Here is a 22,579-nt window from a genome sequence, read left to right on the forward strand (position 1 = left end):
GATGTAATGGCTGGGCTTGCGTTCAAAACTCTGCCAACCATTTTAACTTTGGGACCAAGGAATGGAAGTCAATGAAATTTTTTCTTAACTTATTCTAATTTTTTCGATTAAAAAAATCAGATAATTTAGTAATTTCAAAAAAAAAAATTTAAACTCTTCCATCCAAAAGAAAAATATAATAATTCAGATTGGTTTGATTTTATAATTTAATCTAATTTATATATAAATATTAATTTATTTAAAATTAATAATTAATAATTAATTTTTTTATTTATGCAATAAAATATAAATTACTTAATTAATATATTTAAAATTATATTTTATATTTAAAAAATATGATAACCATATGATATTATTTAAAAAATATATAATAATTTGATAATATATTGAATCAATTGAATTATAAACTAGTAAGATGACTAGTTCAATTATCAAAACTGTCTTTTTAACTTTTAAGGAAAAAGGATTTTTATGAAATTTGAAGAAATAATGTGAAGGTTTCAACTTTCACCGACACAAGCTTGGTCCGAAATACACAAGTTCTGCAACACTTGGCTATTAATCTGAGTCAGTAGCCCTCCCATAACCTATTTCTCATGGAAATGATAAAGATTGGAGCAAAAATGGAGAGAAAGTAACAAAGAAGAAAAACGTATGAAGTGTGTCGTAAGGCTACACTCTGATTGGAGAGTGCAAGTTGTGTGCACTGGACAGTCCACTGACCGGGATGAAATCTTACGAGTCATGACATTATCCTTCAGAAATTTAGTGCAATCCTAAACCAAAAAGCAGGATTTATGAGAAAAGATAAGAATTCAAGTGCACCTTTGTGAGGAAGACTGTAAAGCACGGTTCTATCATTAAAGGAAGAAAATTTTCAATACTGGAACTATACTTCCAGGAGGCAACAGGTTTACAGGGAAGAAAAATAACAATTTCATTTCATATTATATGTTTCAATGCATTTGCATTTCCTCAGAGCTGAGCTGTTTATCAATCTTTTCAAAGGAGCAGTTACATGTGCTTTTATCAAAGGATCTATAGATTAGCATCAACTTGCAATGGAAAAAGGAACCACTGAAGTGAGATAGCAATGAAGTGATAAAGAATTCTGGCTAAAATTAAGGAAATAATCGGAAAAATCAAAAGAAATCAATCTCTACATAATTACCTGAAGATTTCACCTCTACATCTGGCACCTTGTCGTTTGGTTGTGCTTTGGGTGCATCAATCCTTACAGGAATATCCAGCATAACTGGTTTTGGCACCTGTGGTGGAATTGTACAACGAATAAGTGCCCAATTCACACTTTGAAAAAATGGATGCTGTTTCACCTCTGTAGCCCCGCGTCTATACGCAAGACGATGCTGTGGTTCTTTTATAAGTAAACCTCTGATCAAGTCCTGAGCAGCAAAGCTCACACTGGGTGACTTGGGAAATCTTAATGGCTGGCCAACAACATTAGAAAGAGTAGCACGGTTCCCAGCTCCCTTGAAAGGAGTTTTGCCAAATAAAAGCTCATAGAGAAAGATCCCAAATGTCCACCAATCAACAGCACTTCCGTGGCCTTCACCTTTAATTATTTCAGGCGCCAAGTATTCATGTGTACCTACAAAAGACATTGATCGGGCACATGTGGGTTCAGCAATGAGCTCAGGGAGAGGGCTCACTTGTTTTGGAATTTCATTCTTCAGTTTGACCTTTTTTTCTTGCTTATTCTTGCCTGAAAAGAATCGAGGCACAAAACATGCAGGTTGGATGCAATCTGGTTGCATTGCACAAGTTGGTTCAATGCAAGCAGGTTGAATACGGTATGTTGAATTCTTAGACTCCAAGGTGGTGTTTGAGGACTTGACCACAGTCGGGCAGACTGAACATCTTAGAGAGAGGTCAAAATCAGAAAGCATTATATGCCCATCTTCTCTCACCAAGACATTCTCCGGCTTAAGGTCTCTGTAAATGATCCCAAGCATGTGCAAATACTCTAAAGCTAGAAGAACTTCAGCCACATAAAACCTGAAGAGTGAAAGAGCATATTAAAGAAATAATTACGATTCAGCCTGATTATTATCTGCTTCATTTTTACAAAACTGTGGTCTTGAACTTCAAAAATGACATTTTTTTGCATTATTCATGCATATTAATCTTCTGCAGGCACTGCCCAAAAATTTTAAGAGATTTAATAGCCTACCAATAATCAGCTATATTTTTACTTACTGTTCAGTTATAGTCAAACGTTAATGACAGGGTTAAAAAAGATTAAACCACCCTTAGTTAGGCTTTGCCAACTTATAGTTATTCTTGAATAGCTAAAACTGATATAAACAGAGTTCCTTTCAGTGGGTAAAAACAGGACAATGACCAGAAGGAAAGCGAAAAAAGCAAAGCAAATAGAAAAGCAGACAAGCTTTTACTACATACTGCATAGCTTTGTAATCATGCAGATATAAGTTATCATGCTAAGCAGAATTGAAATCACAAAAGGTACACTATTGCAGGAGGCACACTCTACCTTCATTAACCATATAAGAAAGCACATACGTTTGGCAAGGTTGTTAACTAGTTTTACTAGGGCAGTTCTTGAAAAATATGCTAAATTAATGGCATGCTTTGATAAACATATGGCTAGTTTGAATAAAACTTGAAAGTCTACATAAAAATGAATTGGAAGACACACATATAATGACTTAAGGCATATAAATTATCAAGTTAGAAAGGAATTTTACCAGTTTTCAAGCTACATTTACTGCAAATTTCAAATGTTTACTTTCCTAAAATGCAAATTTCTCATTTCTTTAGGAGGAGAAAATAATTACAATACCTAGCTGCATGCTCTGGAAAATACTTCCCTGGTTGCCTTTGCCTGAGTGCATGCAAATCTCCCCCAGGGCAGAATTCCATCACCAAAAAAGATAATTTCTGTGTCTCAAAGTGTGCATATAAAGTGGGTAGAAATGGATGATCCAGAGATTGCAGTATTTCTCTCTCTGTCTGAGCTCTAAAGAGCTTCTTCCTGCTCGCCAAAGTGGCTTTATCCATAACCTTCATGGCAAAATAGCTTTTAGTTTCCATTAACTCTGATAGATATACATGGCCTATATCTCCACATCCTAGTCTCATCAATAATTTGAAGTGATTCAAACTCAGTGCCCCAACATGCGATTGGACTGCTTGAATTGCTACCCATCTTGTATCATTTGCCTTATGAGGTTTGTAAACAGCACTGCTTAAACTACTTGAGCTGCTTTCATCACTAACATCACTGTCAGTGCTACCTCTGTTGATGCTTGACTTCCTGCTCTCAATAAAATCACATGATTGACCCAGTTCACCACTTTCAGCAGACTTTGCAGTGCCACTTGGACATTCACTGATTTCTGTGTTGGTGAAACTTTGTTTAGCTTCTGCATACAAGGTAGCGGAGTACATACTATTTGTGGGACTTGAACAGAAGCTCATCGCCCTTTGGGATTTTAAGTTGTCCTCCAAAGGCACATCAACTCTTTTACATGGGCATGGGACAATATTTTCAGATTGAAGCAATCCACCGGAATTGCTGTACTCAGGATTATTAACCAGCTGCTTAGCACTTGATTTAGATTCCAGAGGCAACACCCTTTTCTGAGATGAAGTTTCCACTGTTTTATCAAGAACATTAACTGTGCCCACATATTCGAGTTTCCCCTTGTTCAAATCATAGAAGTGCTTTGCCGTATGAGCTAAGTCTTCATGCTGCTGATCATCTTGGACCATTTCGTAAACATTTTTTATATTGACTACAGAGCCATTTGTATTAGAAACTGACGTTGAGCCATGTTTGTTAGCGGATGCATAGGAAGTGGTACAAAAACATTCATTTCTAGATTCTTTAGTAGAAGGGTGTTGCGAGCTGTGGGGGCTACTTGCCGTGGAAGGATGTTGGCTGCCTACAGAAAACAGCAAATTTTGGGTCGTTGATGAAAAAATAGCACCATTACCAAGTGACTCCATTGAGAAACTCAACACCCGTCACCAGCTCTGCACAACAGAAATCCAACCAAGCACATGGATGGCAAATGATAACTCCAAAGCTTATGCTGTTAATAACAAATATTAAAACTTTAATGGCTTACTAAGTATAACATTAAAGCAAAGAACAAATGCCAATATAAATTTACAATAACTAAGTTATTTGCGACAAAATACATGAATTGGAATAACTAAGAAGGCAAATTCAAACAAGACAAAATCCAATTAGAGAAACGATCCCCGAGAATCCATAGAATTAAAAAATACACAACATCAAGTAGAAAACAAGATATCTGTATAGCTAAAATAACACGCAAATGAATAGATGACATAAAAAGCAATCCACAAGCGAAGGAACGCCAACTCTTTTTGAAGCATAGTTAACACTAAAAAGATCCCCCATAATCCCATAGCTCATCAAGAACCAAAAAGCGCAGGAAAATAAAAAGAAAACAAAAAACCAGTTTTAACACAAGTCGTAAAAGCAGATAAATGAAAAAGAAGTTAAAGAAAACAAGAAAAGGAGGAGGGGGAGTACCTGCTCATAGAAGGGAGAAGAGAATGCAATGGTCCATGAAGTGGGGGAAAAATTGAAGTGACTTTGGGTGAAGAAGAGGTTTTAGAGTGAAGATGGGGTGGAGTCGGAGAGCTGTGAAAAGTTGTTTCTGTCATTGTTAACGAAAACAAAGAAGCCGATTAGGCCAAAAGAATATGTCCCAACCAATGTTTACTAATATTACAAATTTTCACTTTTTAAAATTTTAAAAAGTTAAAATTTTCATGCAATCTTTACTTTCCCGTCACTAAATATTGTTTTTAATAGCCTTTAACCTTTAGTTTTGCTTTCGCTCAACCACCAATTTTGTGTCTCCTCACCGCATTAACATTTTATGATAAATTTATATAATTAAATGTTATTTTATTATTAATAATATAAATTTATAATAAAAATAGAAATTATATTCTCTTTCTCTCCAATCCATATATCATTCGTGATTTAGTGATCCCCTGTACTCAAGTCCATACTAAGAAAAATGCACGAGTCTTTAACTTCCCAAGTTTGATCTTGTGTGGAATATTGTTCTTTTTTTTTTTTTTTGGGTTTTTGTGTGGAATATTGTTACATACTTTGACAATGGCTTGTAAAATTTCGGCAAATTGTCAAAGGAGTAAGTGAGATCTATAGAAAGAGAGTCCAATTGTGGTGGACAAGTTTCTGCCTCTTTGTCTGAGCACAGAGGCAGCAAGGGTTTTGCAGGGTTGACAGGTGGGTGGGGTGCAGAGTAATGAGGTTATTGACCATAATAATAATGATTTGGGTAACGATTTACAGATTCATCGAAAAAATGTTTTATCACAACTATGATTTAACGATCACAGTAATGGAGATGCATCTCTATTACTGTAAATCTCCATTCCAACAGTGTTAATATTGTTCTAATAAGTTTTCAAGATATATCTGCCACTGGAAAAAAGGCCAGGCCTCTTTTCGTTATGTTCAATATTAGATGATTTTGAATTAAACAAGTTCATCAGTTTTTAACTGCATAGAGCCCATGGTTCAGTATCCCTCATAATTAAGCAGCATTGCCATTGATAAACAACCCAACTAAAACAGTGAGAAAGGCAAAGACAAATTATAGAAAAGGGTTAGAGGAGATAAGTTACAGAAGAGAAGCAACGAATGCCAAGGTTCTTTGGTGGAGGTGTGGTTTCGATGACTTTGTAAGGGTGCATGTTATGATCCCTGCTTCTATATCTATATTTCCTTCTGCAAATCACTTGAGTCTCTGTTAATCAATAAACAAGTCAGCATCATTCACAGAAATTACTAACTATTAATCATTTCAAAATTTGAAAAAAAAATTGGTAATTGAAATTGTCTGCCTTCTGATACTTGCCCAGGTTTAATGTCACTAATGCCATTAATTTGGTTTCTGGGAAATCTTCTAATTTCTATGGATATTCAGAATCAGAGAGGAAGAGAAAGGAAACCTGAAAAATTTACAATTCAATAGGCACCAACCAGATATTTTTAGAAGATGTGGTTGTTACAAGCCTATTCTTTTCACTTGTTCGTCTGATTGTCTCTCTCTATTAATCTCTCTTCACATTTGGTTAATGATACAAATATTCTTGTTCATTTGTTTGTGAATAAAATTTATCTAATCTTTCTATATAGATAGAGAACTAAATAAATCCTATTCGAACTTTAGTTTATGAAAGTGATTTCATTATAGTTTCAGTTTACACTAGCCAAATATTCCAATAACCCTTTGTTATGGGAATCTTGGACAATGGATCTCCAGATGAATCTGAAAGGAGAAATTGCCAAAATCACCAGGATAATATCCGCAGACAAAAAATTCCAGTTCAAATGGGTCAGTGCCATCTGCAACTATATCAGTTACATGAATCAAACACAAAATGTTTGTTTTGATTCAAAAATTCAACTTTAATCAGTTGAGTTGAGGACTTGAGCTCTGATATATCATTAGTGTGTAGTGTGAGAACTGGAATGTCCATTGAACATACAATAACACGAAATCAAGTTGGTAATATGAATATTGCAATTCATGGCTGCAGGTATTCTGTTCAGAACCCAGCAAGTACATCAATGTTCAACAAATTCTAAAGGGAAAAAAATTCAGATCGCTTACATGGCATAAAGTTCTGGCAAAGGGATGGGTAAACTGATCACTGGATTGTTTGGTGGTAAACACAAATCCTCCTTGAATAAAATTTGGGGAGGGCCAAGTGAAACATAAAAGTAATCATAGCATTTTTGTTTGCCACCTAGGTGGAAAAATATGACAAGCCTGGAGCTCAATGCTAAAAACTAATACAATCCTGCATAACATGACACTTAATAGCCCTGAAAGTCTTTGTCATCTGACCTTCTACCGTCCATAAGGATGATATCTACTGCTTCCTGCACCACCATATCCCCCTCTACTTCCAAAGAAGGAGCCCCCACCACTATTTCCATAACCACCACCAAGGCCAACGTCATAGCCACTTGCGCCACTTCCATAGCCACTTGGGCCACCTCCATAGTTGCTGCCACCACCACCACCACCACCATATCCTCCATAACTCTCACCAGGGCCACCGTAATCACCTGCCAGATCATAACCTCTATTAAAGCCTCCCCCATAGCGACCTGAGTATCCAAGGGAAGGCTCTCCCCTATAAGCACCCATACCACCAACATATCCTCCATATCCACCAAATTCACCTGCACCATATCCTCCATAAGAACCAGCTCTAACTCCATATGCCCCACCTGACCTATAACCACCACTACCGCCACTGCTGAAGGCTCCACCTCCATATCCACCATAAGCATCCCCAAAACCACTACCATATCCTGGCTTAGAATTATTGTAACGTCTGTAAGAGGGTTGCGGTGGGTTTGGTTTCTTTGGCTCTGCCTTCTTGATCTCCACCTACAATAAAAGAAAAATATGGGCATACATTATCAGCCATCTGTTTTATTAGACAAATAAACTTATAACGCTTTCTTAACTATCGAAAGCTAAAATCAGTAGACAGAGAAGTGGATCTACATCTCAATTTTTTGGTAACCCACAAAGTTGGGAAAACATGAATGTGTAATTAAGTCTACAAGATTAAACAAAAAGACATCAAAAAGGTCAAGTTTTCCCTATAAATAATTCAACTACTAGTATTTATAAGCTACTCAAGACATCCTTAACAATGGCTTACGGAAATGGTAAGAGATACAGGTGTTTCACATGTATCCTTGGATGCAGTATCAGGGCTCTGTCAAGCTTCTAAAATGAAGCAGGCTTTCATACATGCATAGTGCTGCACTATGCAAAGGATAGCTAACTTCCAAATAAAAAGTGTTCAGACAGACAAGTGTCTGTAACTCTACACATTTATATTTATGCAGCAAGGTGTAATTCAGCCATACGTGACCCTCTCTTCAGAGAGTTGCAACTCTTTTTAACGAGCAAAAACATTAAGGTACATATTTGATAGAATACAAGATGACACATGCAAAAATTATCCTAAGGGAATTCACTTCAGACAAGTGAACAAGCACGAATATCTTATCAGAAGCTTTATGTCCTAAACTAGACATGTATGCAATTTTCCGATAGCCTGATTCAGAGAAGAGTTTAGATGTTCTTTAGAATTTAAAGTTCCTTGACAAGGATGTGCAAATATTCATAACTAAAATAGGCGTTCCCATCAATATAACACCAACAAATAATTCATAAGCATTCATTTTATTAATTAACTCATTACAATAGTTGTCCAAGGCGCACCTAGGTGACGCTTTACTCAAGGCAATGGCCACATCACCTTAAGTATGTTCAAGACAACCAGTGGTTCAAAGGCAATCTTCTTTAGACTTTTTTTGGCGCCTTAGAAGCTTTAAGCATTGAAAAAACTTTATTGTCACCTAACCTATCTATGATTAGATTTGAGGGTTACCAGCAAATTCTAGACAGTTTTTAGTATAGTTTCAGGCTTTTAGCAAAATTTGGGCAATTTCCAGCCAAATATGAGGACTATGGGCAATTTTTGAGGTCTCCAGTGAGGTTTAAGGTTGTTGAAGAGATCGTTAACAAGTTGTAAGGTTGTCGAAAGGTCAACGTTAAGTTACAAGGTTAGTAAGAGGTCGGTGAGTTCTAAGGTTGTTGAAGAAGTTGTTGTAGAGACTTCAGGTCATTGGATAGGTTCATTGATGTCGTCAAAGAGGTCTAGGTATGGTAACCAATTGTTGGTCTAATCTAAGACTGTTGATAAAGTTGTTAGTCAATTTTTTATTGTTAATACAATAACAACTAATTTTAAATTTAATGGAAATAAAAACTTTTAATGAAATTTTTTAATTGTCTTTGGTAAAAATACAACATCTTCGCCCTGCCTTTTTCACATAGGCAATAGAACCCCTCATTGCCTTTGACAATTATGAGCTCATAAAATATCTGTATCATCATTGTGAAGTCAATAAATGGATAATTACCTAAAAAAAAGTCGATAAATGGGTCAATAGAGACATCATATAATTAATAGCAAGCAATAAATACAGGTTTACAGTACCAAGCAGTATGCTCACCTGAGAGCCAGCAAGCTCAAGCTTGTTCCCCTTGGCCAAGAGATCATCAACCGCTTCTTCTGTTTCAAAAGTGATAAATCCAAAACCACGTGAACGATTCGTGGAATGATCCCGCATGATTTGGTGCTCTTGGACCTCTCCATATTGCATAAAGAAGTCCTTGAATTCATCTGCCCATTTGCAGTGATGGATTAATCTCAATAAAATTAAGATCTCAACAAGATAAAAGCAATAAACACACCCACTCCTCCAGGAAAAAAGAAAACAGATAGTCACCTTCATTCACTGTTGCAGGAATTCCACCAACGAAAATCTTTTTAGTCTTGAAATCTTTAGAACCAATAGCTCCCTTTGGTATAGTTCGCTTAATTTCCACCTTAAAAAGTCAGCAAACCACATACAATCAGGGATTAAGGCTACACCAACATTCATTTTAATCCAGCATAGTGTTGACAATAAACTTAAACCTTACTTGTTTTCCATTTATAATATGATTCTCTTGAATGACTTTATCAACCACAGAGGGATCTGCATAAGTGACAAACCCAAACCCACGAGGCTGCCCTGTATTCCGGTCCTTCATTATAACAGAATCCGTAATTTCACCATATTTACCAAAATGCTTGATAAATTGCCCTACAGAAAACAATCAAAACCGGCCAAAAGAATAAGGACCCGAACATGCCTTCCAAAACCAATACAACGACTATAAAACTAACATTGAACAAAGAACTAACCTGAAGTTGTCTCCCTAGCTAAACCTCCAATAAAAATTTTTCTGCAAATGTTTACATGTTCAATAAAAACCCAAAAAACTATCAAATTATTCACTAGCAAATCAACTCCTTTAGAAGCACATAAGTAACTACACTAAATCAAAATCAGATCTTGACCCACAAGAACACAAACACACAACGAAAAAAAAACGAAATTTCTCCAAAAAAAAAAAAAGACTAACATGTATAAGAATGATACAACAATTACACAACACCCATTAAACTAAAATTAAAAAAATGTTACGTCAATTAGCTGGCAGGGGTCCAAAGTAAAGAAAAATTCGCTAAGGCATTAAAAAGATATTCAGGAAAAAAGGTAAAATACCCGGGACTAGCTCCGTCACCGGTGTGAGAGTGAGACTTATCGTCTTCAGCGTGGTCAGATGATTTCCTATGGTCGTTAGCTTCAGGATCGAAGTTGGGTTCATTGGCATCTGGGTCCATGGCGTGCAGAGAGGAGAAAGGGAAGCTGCGTAGTAGTTGTTGTGTAATTATTTTGTTTGAGTTTCAGTTTGTAAGCCCTAAAACCCTTCTATATCCTCATTGGGTGATAAAGCTGGGTAAATATACGCTTGCCAATCACAGAATCCCCGCCTAGTCTCCTGTCCAAACAAAGTGCATCTTTCTTCCTAATCAGGGTTTCAATCTTTTAAAAAAATTTTAACAACGGAACCACTCAAACATTATTTAAATGACATTTCCCACCCCCACCTAAAGAAAACCGCTTTGATTCACTGTATGTTACAGGTTTGTCTAATAAGTGAAATTACACAACTGTCCTGAATATTAAAGACAAATAATTTGTTATCAATTGTTCTTATTTTTATAAAATTTATAGAAATACTTCTAATCTCTACCTTCAGCTATTTGTCATTGGCAAAAATGAAAGGGTTACCACGGATCGTAAAAATATATTAAAAATTTTCAAGTATTTATCTAAACAATTTTTTTAATCTAAACAAGGACTTATCTTTTCTATCTAATTTTAAATCTCAATTAAAATTAAATATATTTTTTTTTCCTTTTCTCCTCACTGTGATTTCCTTTCTCTTCACCACTAACACAGATTCTCTCACCACCATCAACAAGATATCGAGCCTCTCCACCCCTATTAATTCTAATTCGTTAAAGTTTTCGAAGCAAGCCAACAGCACATTTACCATTGATGGGATTGCGAAAAGAAGCTTGTAGCTCCCGATTTGAATAAAAGGTTGTGAGAAACCCTAATAAAGAGTCCTAAAATCCAAAGAGGATTGCCAGCTTTAGGTCCTTGAAATCTTCTCTTGGAGATGCTAACTTAAGTTTTCGAAATCTATGAAAAAGTGACAAAAATCTTTAAATAAATAAAGGTTGCAACTCCTACGATAGCCCCAAAACGGCACATTTACGAAGAGTTCTTGTATGAGTCTACGATTCCAACACCAACATTACTTGTCTCTGGCTTCCACGGTCGTCGTGATGAGGTTGCGATTTGGTAAAAATTGACTTAAAATTTCAATTTGACAATAGAAAATTGAAAATTGATTGGAAGATTAAACAGTAGAGACAAAATATAATAGGGTGTTGCAGCTTGCAATTATCAAAATTGAAAAAGAAATTTAATGAAAAAGATAGAAAATAATAAGATTTTCTAGTGAAAAAAAGATTGGTGAAATCAAAGGAGATGAGCTACCAACCACGGTTGGATGGGTAAAACAATATTTATGTTAACGTAAAGATAATTTATCTTACCATATTAACATTAAATTTCAAAAGTTAAACTGTTAAACCCATTTTCATATTTTTGGTCCTTTTTATCCTGAAATCTAACAAATTTTGACATAATAGTTCAATTGTCATCCACAGAAATACTCCAAATTTTGACATGCAAATTCCCAGGTTCCATGTGCGGGGCAAGATGGAGAAATTCCTAACTAATCAGTCAATGCCAATCCACACTAAAAAGTATTTTGTGGATTAACCCTCCTCCTAGCTTCTCGTCTATAGTAAGGTGTTTCGTCTATTGTTCTTCTCACATAATCTACAAAGGGCTGAGGTGTTCGAGGTGACTGTTCATTTGAAACACTAGGAGTACTACTCCGGTGCTCAGGTGTAGCAGGTGCTGTCATATGAGTGAAAGGACGAATGGCTGGCTGAGATCCAAAAGTTTGCTCCACTCGATCAAATTTACAATACATCATTGCCAAAATCAATGCCGTTAGGGTAGACAATCCGACTATGGCTGCATAAAAGATTTTCATTATGCCAGTGCTGAGTCCCGCTCTCTCACCAGGCTGATAGTTTACATCTATTTCAACTCTCTGACCTGTAAAACAGTCCATAGATAGCAATGTCATCCAGGTAGAAAGATCCACCAATACTCTAACAAATACATCCTTCAGGTCATTTGAACGAGTAAATTTGTATTGAAATTCAGAATGGGGTCTCACCATTGGCTGGAAGAGTAACTATGATTTTATCCTCAAATTTCTTGGATCTCGTTACTTCAACCTGAAGACATTGATGAGAGATTTGATCTTTGAAATAAAGAAAGATACAGAGTTCCGAAAGGCAATCATTTTGGTCTACTTTACTCATCATCTGAGACTACTCATTTCCTTTTATTACTATTAGAAATTTCAAAGGATTTAATCAGATGATTGTTTCTTCGTTTAATGAATTCAATTACATAGAAACAAATTTAAGGACTCACCTCATACTGCACAGTCCCACCAATCCCAAAGTCTTCTTTGTGGATAGGATTGATCTTTATCAAATCCCGGTTCTGCCAGTGGATTTGAACATCTACAACGAGATGATAGTATGCAACCATTAAAGATCCTCTCTATATTTGATTGACTGATGGGCTCTATCACGGTTGGAGTGTTTTTACAAGGGATATTTACTCTATGAAGTAAAGAAAGTGCACAGTTTTGGACCAAAACCAAAATGGAGAAGTACAGCAGGGGAGGAAGAATAGAGAATAGAGAGAAGGAAAAATATTTTTATGTCTTTACCTGTATTACCCAAGACAGTTAAGATCGTCTTGTTAGAGTCCGGTGTAAGATTTAGCTGCAAGGAATCCTGCAACAAAAAACATTCTCAATAACAATGTTTTGGTTTTACATCCACAAACTTAACAAATAAATTATAAGCAATGCAATGCGTACACACTTTTGTGTGCACAAATGGGTATACATATAATGTGTCATTATGTGATTGAGAGATTTTGAATTAATAATAAAGTACCACTTAATCAAATGATGACATATTATGTGTGTATCCATTTGTGTATTCAAAAGTAGATACGCATAGTTTTATTGATAAAATATTCAGATAGAGAGGTTTGTATAAAGTCATCTCAGCTTTAGATTGAATTAATTCAAATACCGGCAAGATGGAAAATAGATAGAATTAATACAAGCATACTAAAAAATAGATAGAACCAAACACCTAAGGCTAAGACTGTTGGTCACCCTTAGCAGCGAGGCAGAGCATCTGGAGGTACATAGGAATTAAAGGTTTTTGTTCTTATTGAGAGGAATGAAAATGCAGACTGCTAGTTATGTCTAAAACATGGAATGTGATTACCTTGTCCATCTCCAATATGGAAAAGCCCCCAATAAAAAGTGCAGAAGCAGATCCAGAAACATGGCGCTCTTCTCTCAATGAAGCATTGATGGAGACAGATATAAATGGGCTCATGTTCTTTGATTTTGGAACTGAACGCACCAAATGATCTGGAGAGTAAGGGAAAAAGAGGCAGTACCAGTTACCCGTGTCCAGATCCATCCATGGCTTAGCATACCTTGAATAATTAAAAGAAAATGACATCAAATGATATAATCATTACTTCATAATATGACAAAAAAGGCAAGAAACATACCCAACAAAAGGAGGATCCACCTTACAATCATATGAGACTCCCTTATGAGCTTCAAACTTGTGAGCATCACTATAGAATCCAAACGAAATTATTTTTGTTCAAACCATCAATTAGATTTATCCAAAAACTGAATATAACAAAATAAAATCCAATTCAGAAAAATACTAAATCATATGTAATGATTCCATACGCAGGTATGCTTTACATGTTTCATGAGATAATCAACACTAAAAGCTTTTACTACAAATGTGAGAAAATATTCTAGAATACATATTTTATACAGCTTCTCCAGTTAAAGTGACAACATGCTTATTTTGGGCACCTTATCATCTGCTGCAGTTTGGAGCAAAGATGATAATTCTGCAGAAATCCTCTATTTTTGCTAGGAGGTATACATTGTTTTCTCTATTATTAGTTTTTGTGGGCTCTCAACACTAGAAGTTTTATAGATAGTGTTAGTGAGCAAACTACAGAATCAAAATTTTATTCCTGTAGTTTGTACTAGGTGAAACTGCAATATATTTTCACACTTAAATTCTTGTTGAAGCATAATATAGATGCGTCATTACTTTGCCAATGTGGAAAGTCACAAATAGGTTCTCAAAGCAGCCTGAGCTTTGTCACTTGCAGAAGCTAAAACATGTTTATGCCAAATATGAAACAGCAACACATTTTATAATTCATAACTTCTGCAGTAACAATAGTTTTAACAAAAAATGCACTCATGAAGCACTATATGTACCATCAAAATCAATTAAAAAAAAAAAAGCTGCATTTAAAATTTATCAGTTAGTATAAGATCAAGTTATTCACAAACCTGAATGTCACAGGGAAAGTATATCCTTTGTTGGGGAAAGGAACATTTGTTAGCATCTCCTTTGGAGCATCCACAGAAACAATGTCTCTTGATATAACAGTAACAGTTGTCTGCAATTTCATACTTGGACATTCGAAAATTACTGCAGAAGTAAGAGGTTCCAACTATAAAATATGAGCTTACTATATTACGGTGAAGTATGGAAATCACATAGCTAAAAGTTGTTAGTACCTTGGGTAGAACCTATCCCAACTGGTTCAGCTTTTCCAGATTGCATGTCCACAAATAATACACTATCATTTGCACTAAACCAGTGCCCAGAAACTTTATCATCAAAACCTACAGAGTCAAGGACAACGTAAATTATTTCAATGTGAGGAAAAAGATAATAATAGAATATAATGAATCAAATAGAATAGAAAACTTAGCCTTTTGCTCCTTTGTATTCAAGTAAAACCACAAATGCATGAAAGTTGAAACCAATTCTAAAAGATAAAATAATGTTATTGGTAGCATAGCAATCAACTGTCACAATCCAAGGACATAAGGATGATAAATCATGTGTGGTTCATGCGATAGAACATCACAGAAGACTATGAACCTAAATCTCCCTATTAACAAGAAGTCAGGAGCCAAAAAAGAATGCACATTGAGATCTATGGCATAAAACTATCATCAAAAGAATTTTATTAGACTTTCAAGCAGGTTTTAGATAGTAAAAATACTGAGAAAACAACCCAAAATTTCAGATTATACCCTAGTTCTTGAAAACTTGTTTAAGGACACAGAATTAAAAAGCCTTGATTTTCTCATATACTTGTAATGAACAAGAATATTTAAGGGTCTACTTTTGAGCAGACAAAATCTATGATACATCAAGGCAATCATTAATGAGCAATGGAACAAGAACACCATCTTACAATAAAGAAATGAGCAAATTCTCAAGTTATTAAAGATATAAATTACCAAAGAAGACACTGAAAGTTTGCACATAGAAGTTTACTGATGAGAAAATGGAGCAGTCATTTCAGATTAGTTGTAACAAATTGAAATTGCAAGAAATTCCATCACCAGAGACACACCTAGGACAGTGAAGCCAAGACCACTTCCTAAATGAAGAACTGGATTCTGTGGATATATATGGGCACCAACTGAAATCTGAAGAAATGAACAATTCAGTGAAACTGGCAATATAACTAGTGAAATACAGATAAGATGATCACAGAAAAAAGTGACAAGAAAGAAAATAACTAGCATAAGGTTTACTTTTGTTTATATTTCAGTGAAACTGGAAAAATATAACTAGAGAACATGGGCAAGAAGATCACAGATAAAGAGAGATAAAAACGAAACTAACTCCCATACAAGGCTTCCATTTTGTCTATGCATATGTCTACAACTTCCATAAAAGGCTTACTTTTGCATATCCATCTCAGTTTCTATCAGTGGCATAATAAGTCTTTATAAAACTAAGCTTTACTGTATTAGGTTAGAGAAAACATATATCAGCCATGACTGAGTTCTGATCAATTACAGCTTCGGCATACACAGTTCCAGCCTTCAATAAAAGTAAACTATAGGAATCTGATTTTCATGTAAGTACCAGAATGTAATCTGACTTGCGTGGACTACCGTCAATTGAGACTTGCACAAGAGCTTTACCATGTCGCATTGCCTTCATTCAGAAAGTCATTATCAGAATTGCAGTAAACTAAATTGCAAAGCAGAAGTTAAACTAACAGCCAAAAAAAAAAAATTTTCTTGTGTATTAGAGCATGTTAAGGTGAAATCCTTTTTATCCAGACAGTTTGAAATCAAAAGCATAATAAATTCATGAAATAATGAAAATTGTGAAAAGTTGTAAGCTACAAAACTTGACAGCTTTTTGTGAGGAGAAATATACGATTGAACCCGGTAGCAAACCTTGAGCTGAATTTTTCCACTGTCACCAAATGTGTTTTCAATGGAGACAATATCCTTATAATTAGTTTCAGCACGATGGACAATGACGTTATGTGCTTCATAAAAAGGGTTTCCTGTTCAAATGCAAAATAATAAGAATGATTAAGATTTAATCCGGATGACATCAAGCGCCAATAAAGTGAAAATAAATATTAACAAAACAGTACCTAAAGCATCATAATAGCTTATTGGAATTTCAAGTTCAGCACCCACACCAAGATGAGTTACTCGAAGGGAAAACTCATCATTTCCGACTCTTATTTGAGCCACCTTAGAAGAATATATAGCATCAGCAAAGTCAGTTCTAGAACTTGTCATAGAGTGGTCAAGTATGCATATGCAAATATACATAAAACCAAAGCACTTAGACAAACATGGAGACTCAGAATACAACATATATTCAAAAATGCTCCAGCTTTGTAAACAAGAACACATTTGATGCATTAACAGTACAGTAGCCAGTGAATGCAGACTGCTCACTCCTTTCTAAGTTCTTAAGAAAATAGGTGGCTGCAATTCAATTTTGCCTAAAGTATAATTAAAATGCAACTTAAGTGTTTTTGCCATATGTTTGTATATTGGGACAAAGGCTAGACGAGATAAAACCCAGGCATTCTTTACTATGCAACATTTATCCTAGAGTCCATCTTTCTCAAGTCAACAAATACATATCCAGAATCATTAAGATGTAGAGCTTGCCATATTCATATCTTCAACAACATGGTAGAAAATATAAAATATAAGAATTAATACCTCAGCAACCCTGACACAAGAAGCAACCTCAACTCTTCCGGTGGACCGATCTTTTTCCTGAATGCAAGCGAGATTGTTACTCCCAGCTGTTATTATTCTATCCCCATCAATGGAAATATCATCCTTGCTTGCAGCTTCATTCTTCTCACCACAAGTTCTCAGTACAGAGTAAGTAATAGATCCTTTGTGACCCTGAGTATCCCATTGGCCATATGTTTCCAAAGATGATGGCAAAAGGCTAGATGTAGTATAATGGGGAGGAAGAAGCCATGTTATTGAGGCTCCAAGAGCAAGAGGGAGACCAGGCACCACAGATAATGATATAGTTGCACTGTAAATCCTTGATTGTGAGTATAAACCAGAAACAAAATCACATGAGAAAGCTGCTGCAACATTTGTCCTACCTGCGCCTCTGGAATTGGGTGATAATTGCACATGAGAATGCTAAACCTATGTAATGTTGCAGTATGCAACAAAACTACAATACAAGTATAAATGGCAAAATTTTCCAGAAATTTAAAGTCATAACACTTCAAAATTATAAGATGACTATAGTAGATGATTAAGTCCAAGTCATTCTTTTTAAATAAATCTTTACAGGAGGTGTACCACAGATGAGCATTTACAGGGGTGGCCTAATATTACAAACCAAGCCATAAGCCCATAACAACACTTGAACTTCCCTTCTGCTCAAATTTGTGCCTAACAGGCACCTCTATATATAGTCCTTAATTTAATAGTAAAGAAAGCAAGTTGAGGCCTCGAATGAACTAAATCTCACAATCCCTTGGATCAGAAAGTACATGAGAAAGGAAAAAAAATGGACAAATTGCCAAAGAAACACTCTGACCAAGCTCAGATCTAATCAGTATATAGAGCCAGAAATTTGAATTTTTTCTCTCTCCTTTCCCATTCTAATATGTAGTCTTATCATATAACAAGTTGTTTTTCTAATGATTTAGACTATTAAGAGAATTATTTAAAGATTTAAAACGATAAAAAAGGAGAAGATAAAAAAGGAAAAGAAAGAAATAGAATGATGTTGCCTAGTCCCATTTGCAATTCAAATTAAAGCTGACAATTACATTGAAACTGCTATGTCAGCAAAATAAAAAAAACTAGCAAAAACTCTACTACAATAAAACCGCATCCAGTCTGTGAGAATATATGCCAGAAGATTTAAACAAGTGTTTATAAAAATAAATATTCATCCAAACAGCTTGATCTACAAGTGATCCAATAATAATCATATCCTTCTCATTTGACTTCATAATAATTTCACTTGATTTCATTTATTCAAGACTCGTTGATTGCATATTTGCATGAGAATATGAACTCATATACTTGAGTGAAAGATGAAATGTGTAAATCAGAGCACATGAGAAGTTGCGTTGTTCAGTATGCAACTTTTCCAGAATGAATATGAAGAAAAGATAAACAAAGAACATGATAAAGTGTCGCAATATCTGCAGTATACCTTCCATATAAGACTTTGATGAAACCAAGTTCTTTCTCATTGAAGGAGCTAGAGAATTGAACTTCCCTTTTAGCAGCTGACAAGACTCTATGCTTATCACCTAATGGCTCCTTCGAGTGGAAACTCAAAACCTAGACATTGAAAAAACAAAAAAACCATTCTTACTCCAAAAGTGTAGGCAATTTCTTATCATCCACAAGTATTTGGCAAGATGAAAAGCTGCAAACAATGGCAGAATGATGAACAATCAATATAACCTTATCATCTTCCACAGTCCAGTTGTAATTTTTACAGAGCTCATAAAAAGAAAATAAGTCGCCCTGACAACAGAGATAATCCAGTTAGTACTCATAAAAGTGATAAGAGAGGAAAATCCATTGACATGCTCTCATTGATTTAGGTTCTTGCCTCAGGAAATAAAGGATATATGGGCATCTCACGGCCAACACCAAGCTGTTTGCTTTGTACATTCAACATCACTGAAGAAGGAACTCCAACTTTAACACTCCCGTATGCTTGGCAAATTACAATGTCACCAGTCCCAAAAACTGTAGCAAGGAGAGTCTAATGACAAAATAATTGCACAAATTAGTCAAACATATTATATCTGAAATGATTGCTTACCATAAATGTACAACTTAGAGGTTGTAGGGATCAAACTTGTGCATACTAAACCAAATGTACAAGAAACACTTCATAATATTTTCATTTAAAATGAAATTCATTGAAAAGAAAATATACTCTTAAAAGGTGTCTGGGTGATATCTAAATGACTCAGTGTTAGCAGAGGTATAGGTTGATGGTTTCACAACTCACCAATACTGAGAATGTTGATTTATTTGAGTTAAGACTTCTTCACCTCCATTTACAGGAGAAGAACGTTCTCTCAGTAAGCTTCCAGTAGGAAAAACTTGGGAAACGGCATTACGGGTCTAACACATGGCAGTAACACTAGGCAGGTGGTTGGGGGAAGAGAGGGACCCATGGAGGCAGCCCAAGAAGGCAGGGAGAGAGAAAAATAGATACAGATATAATACTTGATAAACACTGAGATGAGCATGCTTAGTATTTCTGCGAAAGCTGAAAAATGTATTCACTTAAAGCATTAAGTAGCTCCAATAGCTTTCATTCAGGAATAACAAGAAAAACTGATCACTGAGTTAAGTCTCAAATTATAGAATTTAATTGTATAACATAAAAACATCAGTTCTCATGTAATGGAGCTAAATCTAAATTATATGTATGCATATAATATCCAAACCACATATCAATAAGCCAATAGTTATTACCCACTAACCAGCATTGCATCATCATTACATTTAGATTATAAAAGTAAATCTGAAGATAGCATTTGAAAATCAGCAAGGAATATCTTACAGTGTTCCCAGGTGCAGTGGCAAACAATTGACCAGAGGACCTATGGACTGTAGCTATTTTGTCATCCATACTAGTGTACTCAACATATACACCAATAGTTGGGCCTCCTTTCAGGGTAAGCTAACAACCAAAAATGATCATGTTTATTTAAACATGTAGATGAGAAAAAAAGGAAATACATAATAACATGTTAAAAAATGAAATTGAAAAATTTGCTCTATGTTAAAAATGTTCAAAGATATGGCACAACTTAGAATAAGTTTACACATATAGCAACTAAATTAAATTATACTCCAATTTCATTTCACTCTACAATTGAAAAGAAAAACAATAATAATAATAAGAAGCAAAACAGACAAAAAGGAAGGGGGGAAAAAAAAAAGCTCTGGAACATACCATAAAAGATGCACCTGGCACCAGGAAAATATCATGTGGGTGGATCCTTGGAGCTGCATAGACTTCAACCTTTATTGGTTGACTCACTATTTCATTTCCTGAATGCTGTCTTATACTGACCTGATTTCAATGTCTATCAGTAAAGCTTTGTGAATCTAAATTACAGAAATTGAAAACAAGAAGCCAGATGAACTTCATAGTGGAAAGGGACCAAACTACAAACTTACATAAAGAGTTGTGATCCCAAGATGTTTAGCCATGATTTTAAAACTCCTCTTGCTAACATGTCCACCACCATGACTTAAATTATCATCATTGTCCACAAGCTCAACAATATTATCCTCAATATGTACCTGAATATCCATGTAACCGTACTGCACGAAACATTAAGAAGCACTAAAACCTCAGATGCCAAGAGATGTTGAGTTAGATAACAAGATTAAGACATGCATGCAATGCACGTGTGCATTAACATACACAGATATCAGCAAAGTAAAATTAAACCAAGCAACACCAGATAACCTCTGTAGATTTATTTTTCCATATTCGTGTCTGTGAACTTGGATATACTAAAAATTCAAATACCAACTAACTACCCCTGATTTGGTTTGAAGCATAAGCTAACAAAAGAAAGATGGAACATATCATGTAATTCCTCAATGATAATAGAAATGAAATGAACTCAAACCTGAGGAGACTCAAAAGTACTTCCATCTTCAATCCCAGCCATTAAATCAACATATTTTGATTGACCTTCCTGAAAAAAAAAAAAAAGAGTTAGTTAACAAAAAATGCAAGTGCACAATAAAATAAAGCATCCAGGCTAAACATACCATGATGCTTAATTCTTCTGTTGGCACAATCTTAATCCAGTCTACATCAGCAACTTGTACCTGTAAAGACAAATGTCCGCATAACTAACTACAAGAATGAACTGGGACATAAATCATTGATGATGAAGCTTTGAAGATGTTAACTGCTTCTTGACTTGAATTGACTATATTATTCACGTAGCTTAGTGGAAAATGACAAAGTGATAATTCCCTTCACTTTTGCAATGGGTGGAAGACTATGAACAACTGTTTTATCTACATGGAATGAACGTTACTAGTTACACTGGTTTGAAATCTTTAATTACTTACATAACATGCTTAGAAAGTGAATATTCAAAAAATAAGCTGCTAAAAAGTGTAATTTTGAAATTATGTAGAGGCATTCCAAAACGGCCACTAACTAGACAAATAATGTTGTGCACACACCAACACTTCAAAAGAATATAATTTAGGTTTATCCTATTCCAAATTAAACTTCATTGGATATGGTAGCTTTAGTTGGGGCTTCAAGCTAGGGGTGGATGCAGATTAAGCCGAGCACAAACACCTCTTGGTTTGAGTTCAGCTTGAATAGAAAATAATTCAATTCGAGTTTGTCGAGCTAAAATTAATAATGACTCGAGTTTTGTTCAGATAAAAATTATTCAGTTCGAATTAGTGTTTTGAATTTATAACTCGATTTAGCTCGAATTTATGGTTTGAATTGATCCTTCAAATTCGTGACTTGAGCTTGTAGCTCATGAACAAAATGACATTGTTTTATCCACATAATAGGCAAACCACCAATTTAAATCATGAATTCAAGCATAACTGAGCCATGAATTTGAACCATCAATTTAAGTTATGAATTCAAGTCAAATCAAGTCATAAATTCAAACCACCGATTTGAATCATGAATTTGAGTTTGACAAAGCCAAATACCTCCTAGCTCAAGTTGGGCTTGGTTCTAAAAACAAGCTGAATCTTCCAGCTAATGGCTATAAATCTCTTGGAAGAAATCTCCGAAGGTTACATATACTTGATTGACATATTAAAACAAAGACATTGAAGATTGGCATCAGGGAAATATTATCATGTTCCTCCAATTTTTTTCCTTTTAAATTAATTTTAAAAAACTATGGATGATGTCCCTTTATTCTTTGCAGCATATTTTTTCTACTTTTGTTAAACCCAATAATTTCTATGCCAAAAGCATATAATGCTCTTGGAGATCCAATCAA

At 35.0% G+C, this 22,579-nt stretch overlaps 1 protein-coding gene and 1 pseudogene across 3 annotated transcripts; both read right to left on the minus strand.

The window, feature by feature from the left end:
- Positions 1-448: 448 nt before the first annotated feature.
- Positions 449-4,719, minus strand: LOC123208071 (serine/threonine-protein kinase D6PK-like). Of its 3 annotated transcripts, XM_044625527.1 has the most exons (4): positions 4,547-4,719; positions 2,822-4,076; positions 1,172-2,016; positions 449-776 (listed from the first exon to the last, which is right to left on the minus strand). In XM_044625527.1, the coding sequence occupies exons 2-4, from the start codon at positions 3,988-3,990 to the stop codon at positions 766-768; spliced, it is 2,025 nt and encodes a 674-aa protein (XP_044481462.1). In that variant the 5' UTR covers positions 3,991-4,076; positions 4,547-4,719; the 3' UTR covers positions 449-765. The 3 variants fall into 3 exon arrangements, with proteins under 3 accessions (XP_044481462.1, XP_044481461.1, XP_044481459.1); XM_044625526.1 differs by lacking the exon at positions 449-776 and having other exon boundaries at positions 827-2,016; positions 2,822-4,017; XM_044625524.1 differs by lacking the exon at positions 449-776 and having other exon boundaries at positions 827-2,016.
- Positions 4,720-6,545: 1,826 nt separating this feature from the next.
- LOC123208077 lies at positions 6,546-21,419 on the minus strand (annotated as a pseudogene).
- Positions 21,420-22,579: the final 1,160 nt, after the last annotated feature.

The sequence above is a fragment of the Mangifera indica genome, unplaced genomic scaffold (genome assembly GCF_011075055.1).
Source record: "Mangifera indica cultivar Alphonso unplaced genomic scaffold, CATAS_Mindica_2.1 Un_0134, whole genome shotgun sequence".
In the NCBI taxonomy this organism is placed as follows: Eukaryota; Viridiplantae; Streptophyta; class Magnoliopsida; order Sapindales; family Anacardiaceae; genus Mangifera; species Mangifera indica.

Excerpts from the sequence above, each read along its gene's own strand:
- LOC123208071 (XM_044625526.1), bottom strand. The coding sequence starts at position 3,990 with ATGGAGTCACTTGGTAATGGTGCTATTTTTTCATCAACGACCCAAAAT. Across the intron at positions 2,017-2,821 it reads TTTCCAGAGCATGCAGCTAG|GTTTTATGTGGCTGAAGTTC; the intron begins GTATTGTAATTA and ends TTCACTCTTCAG.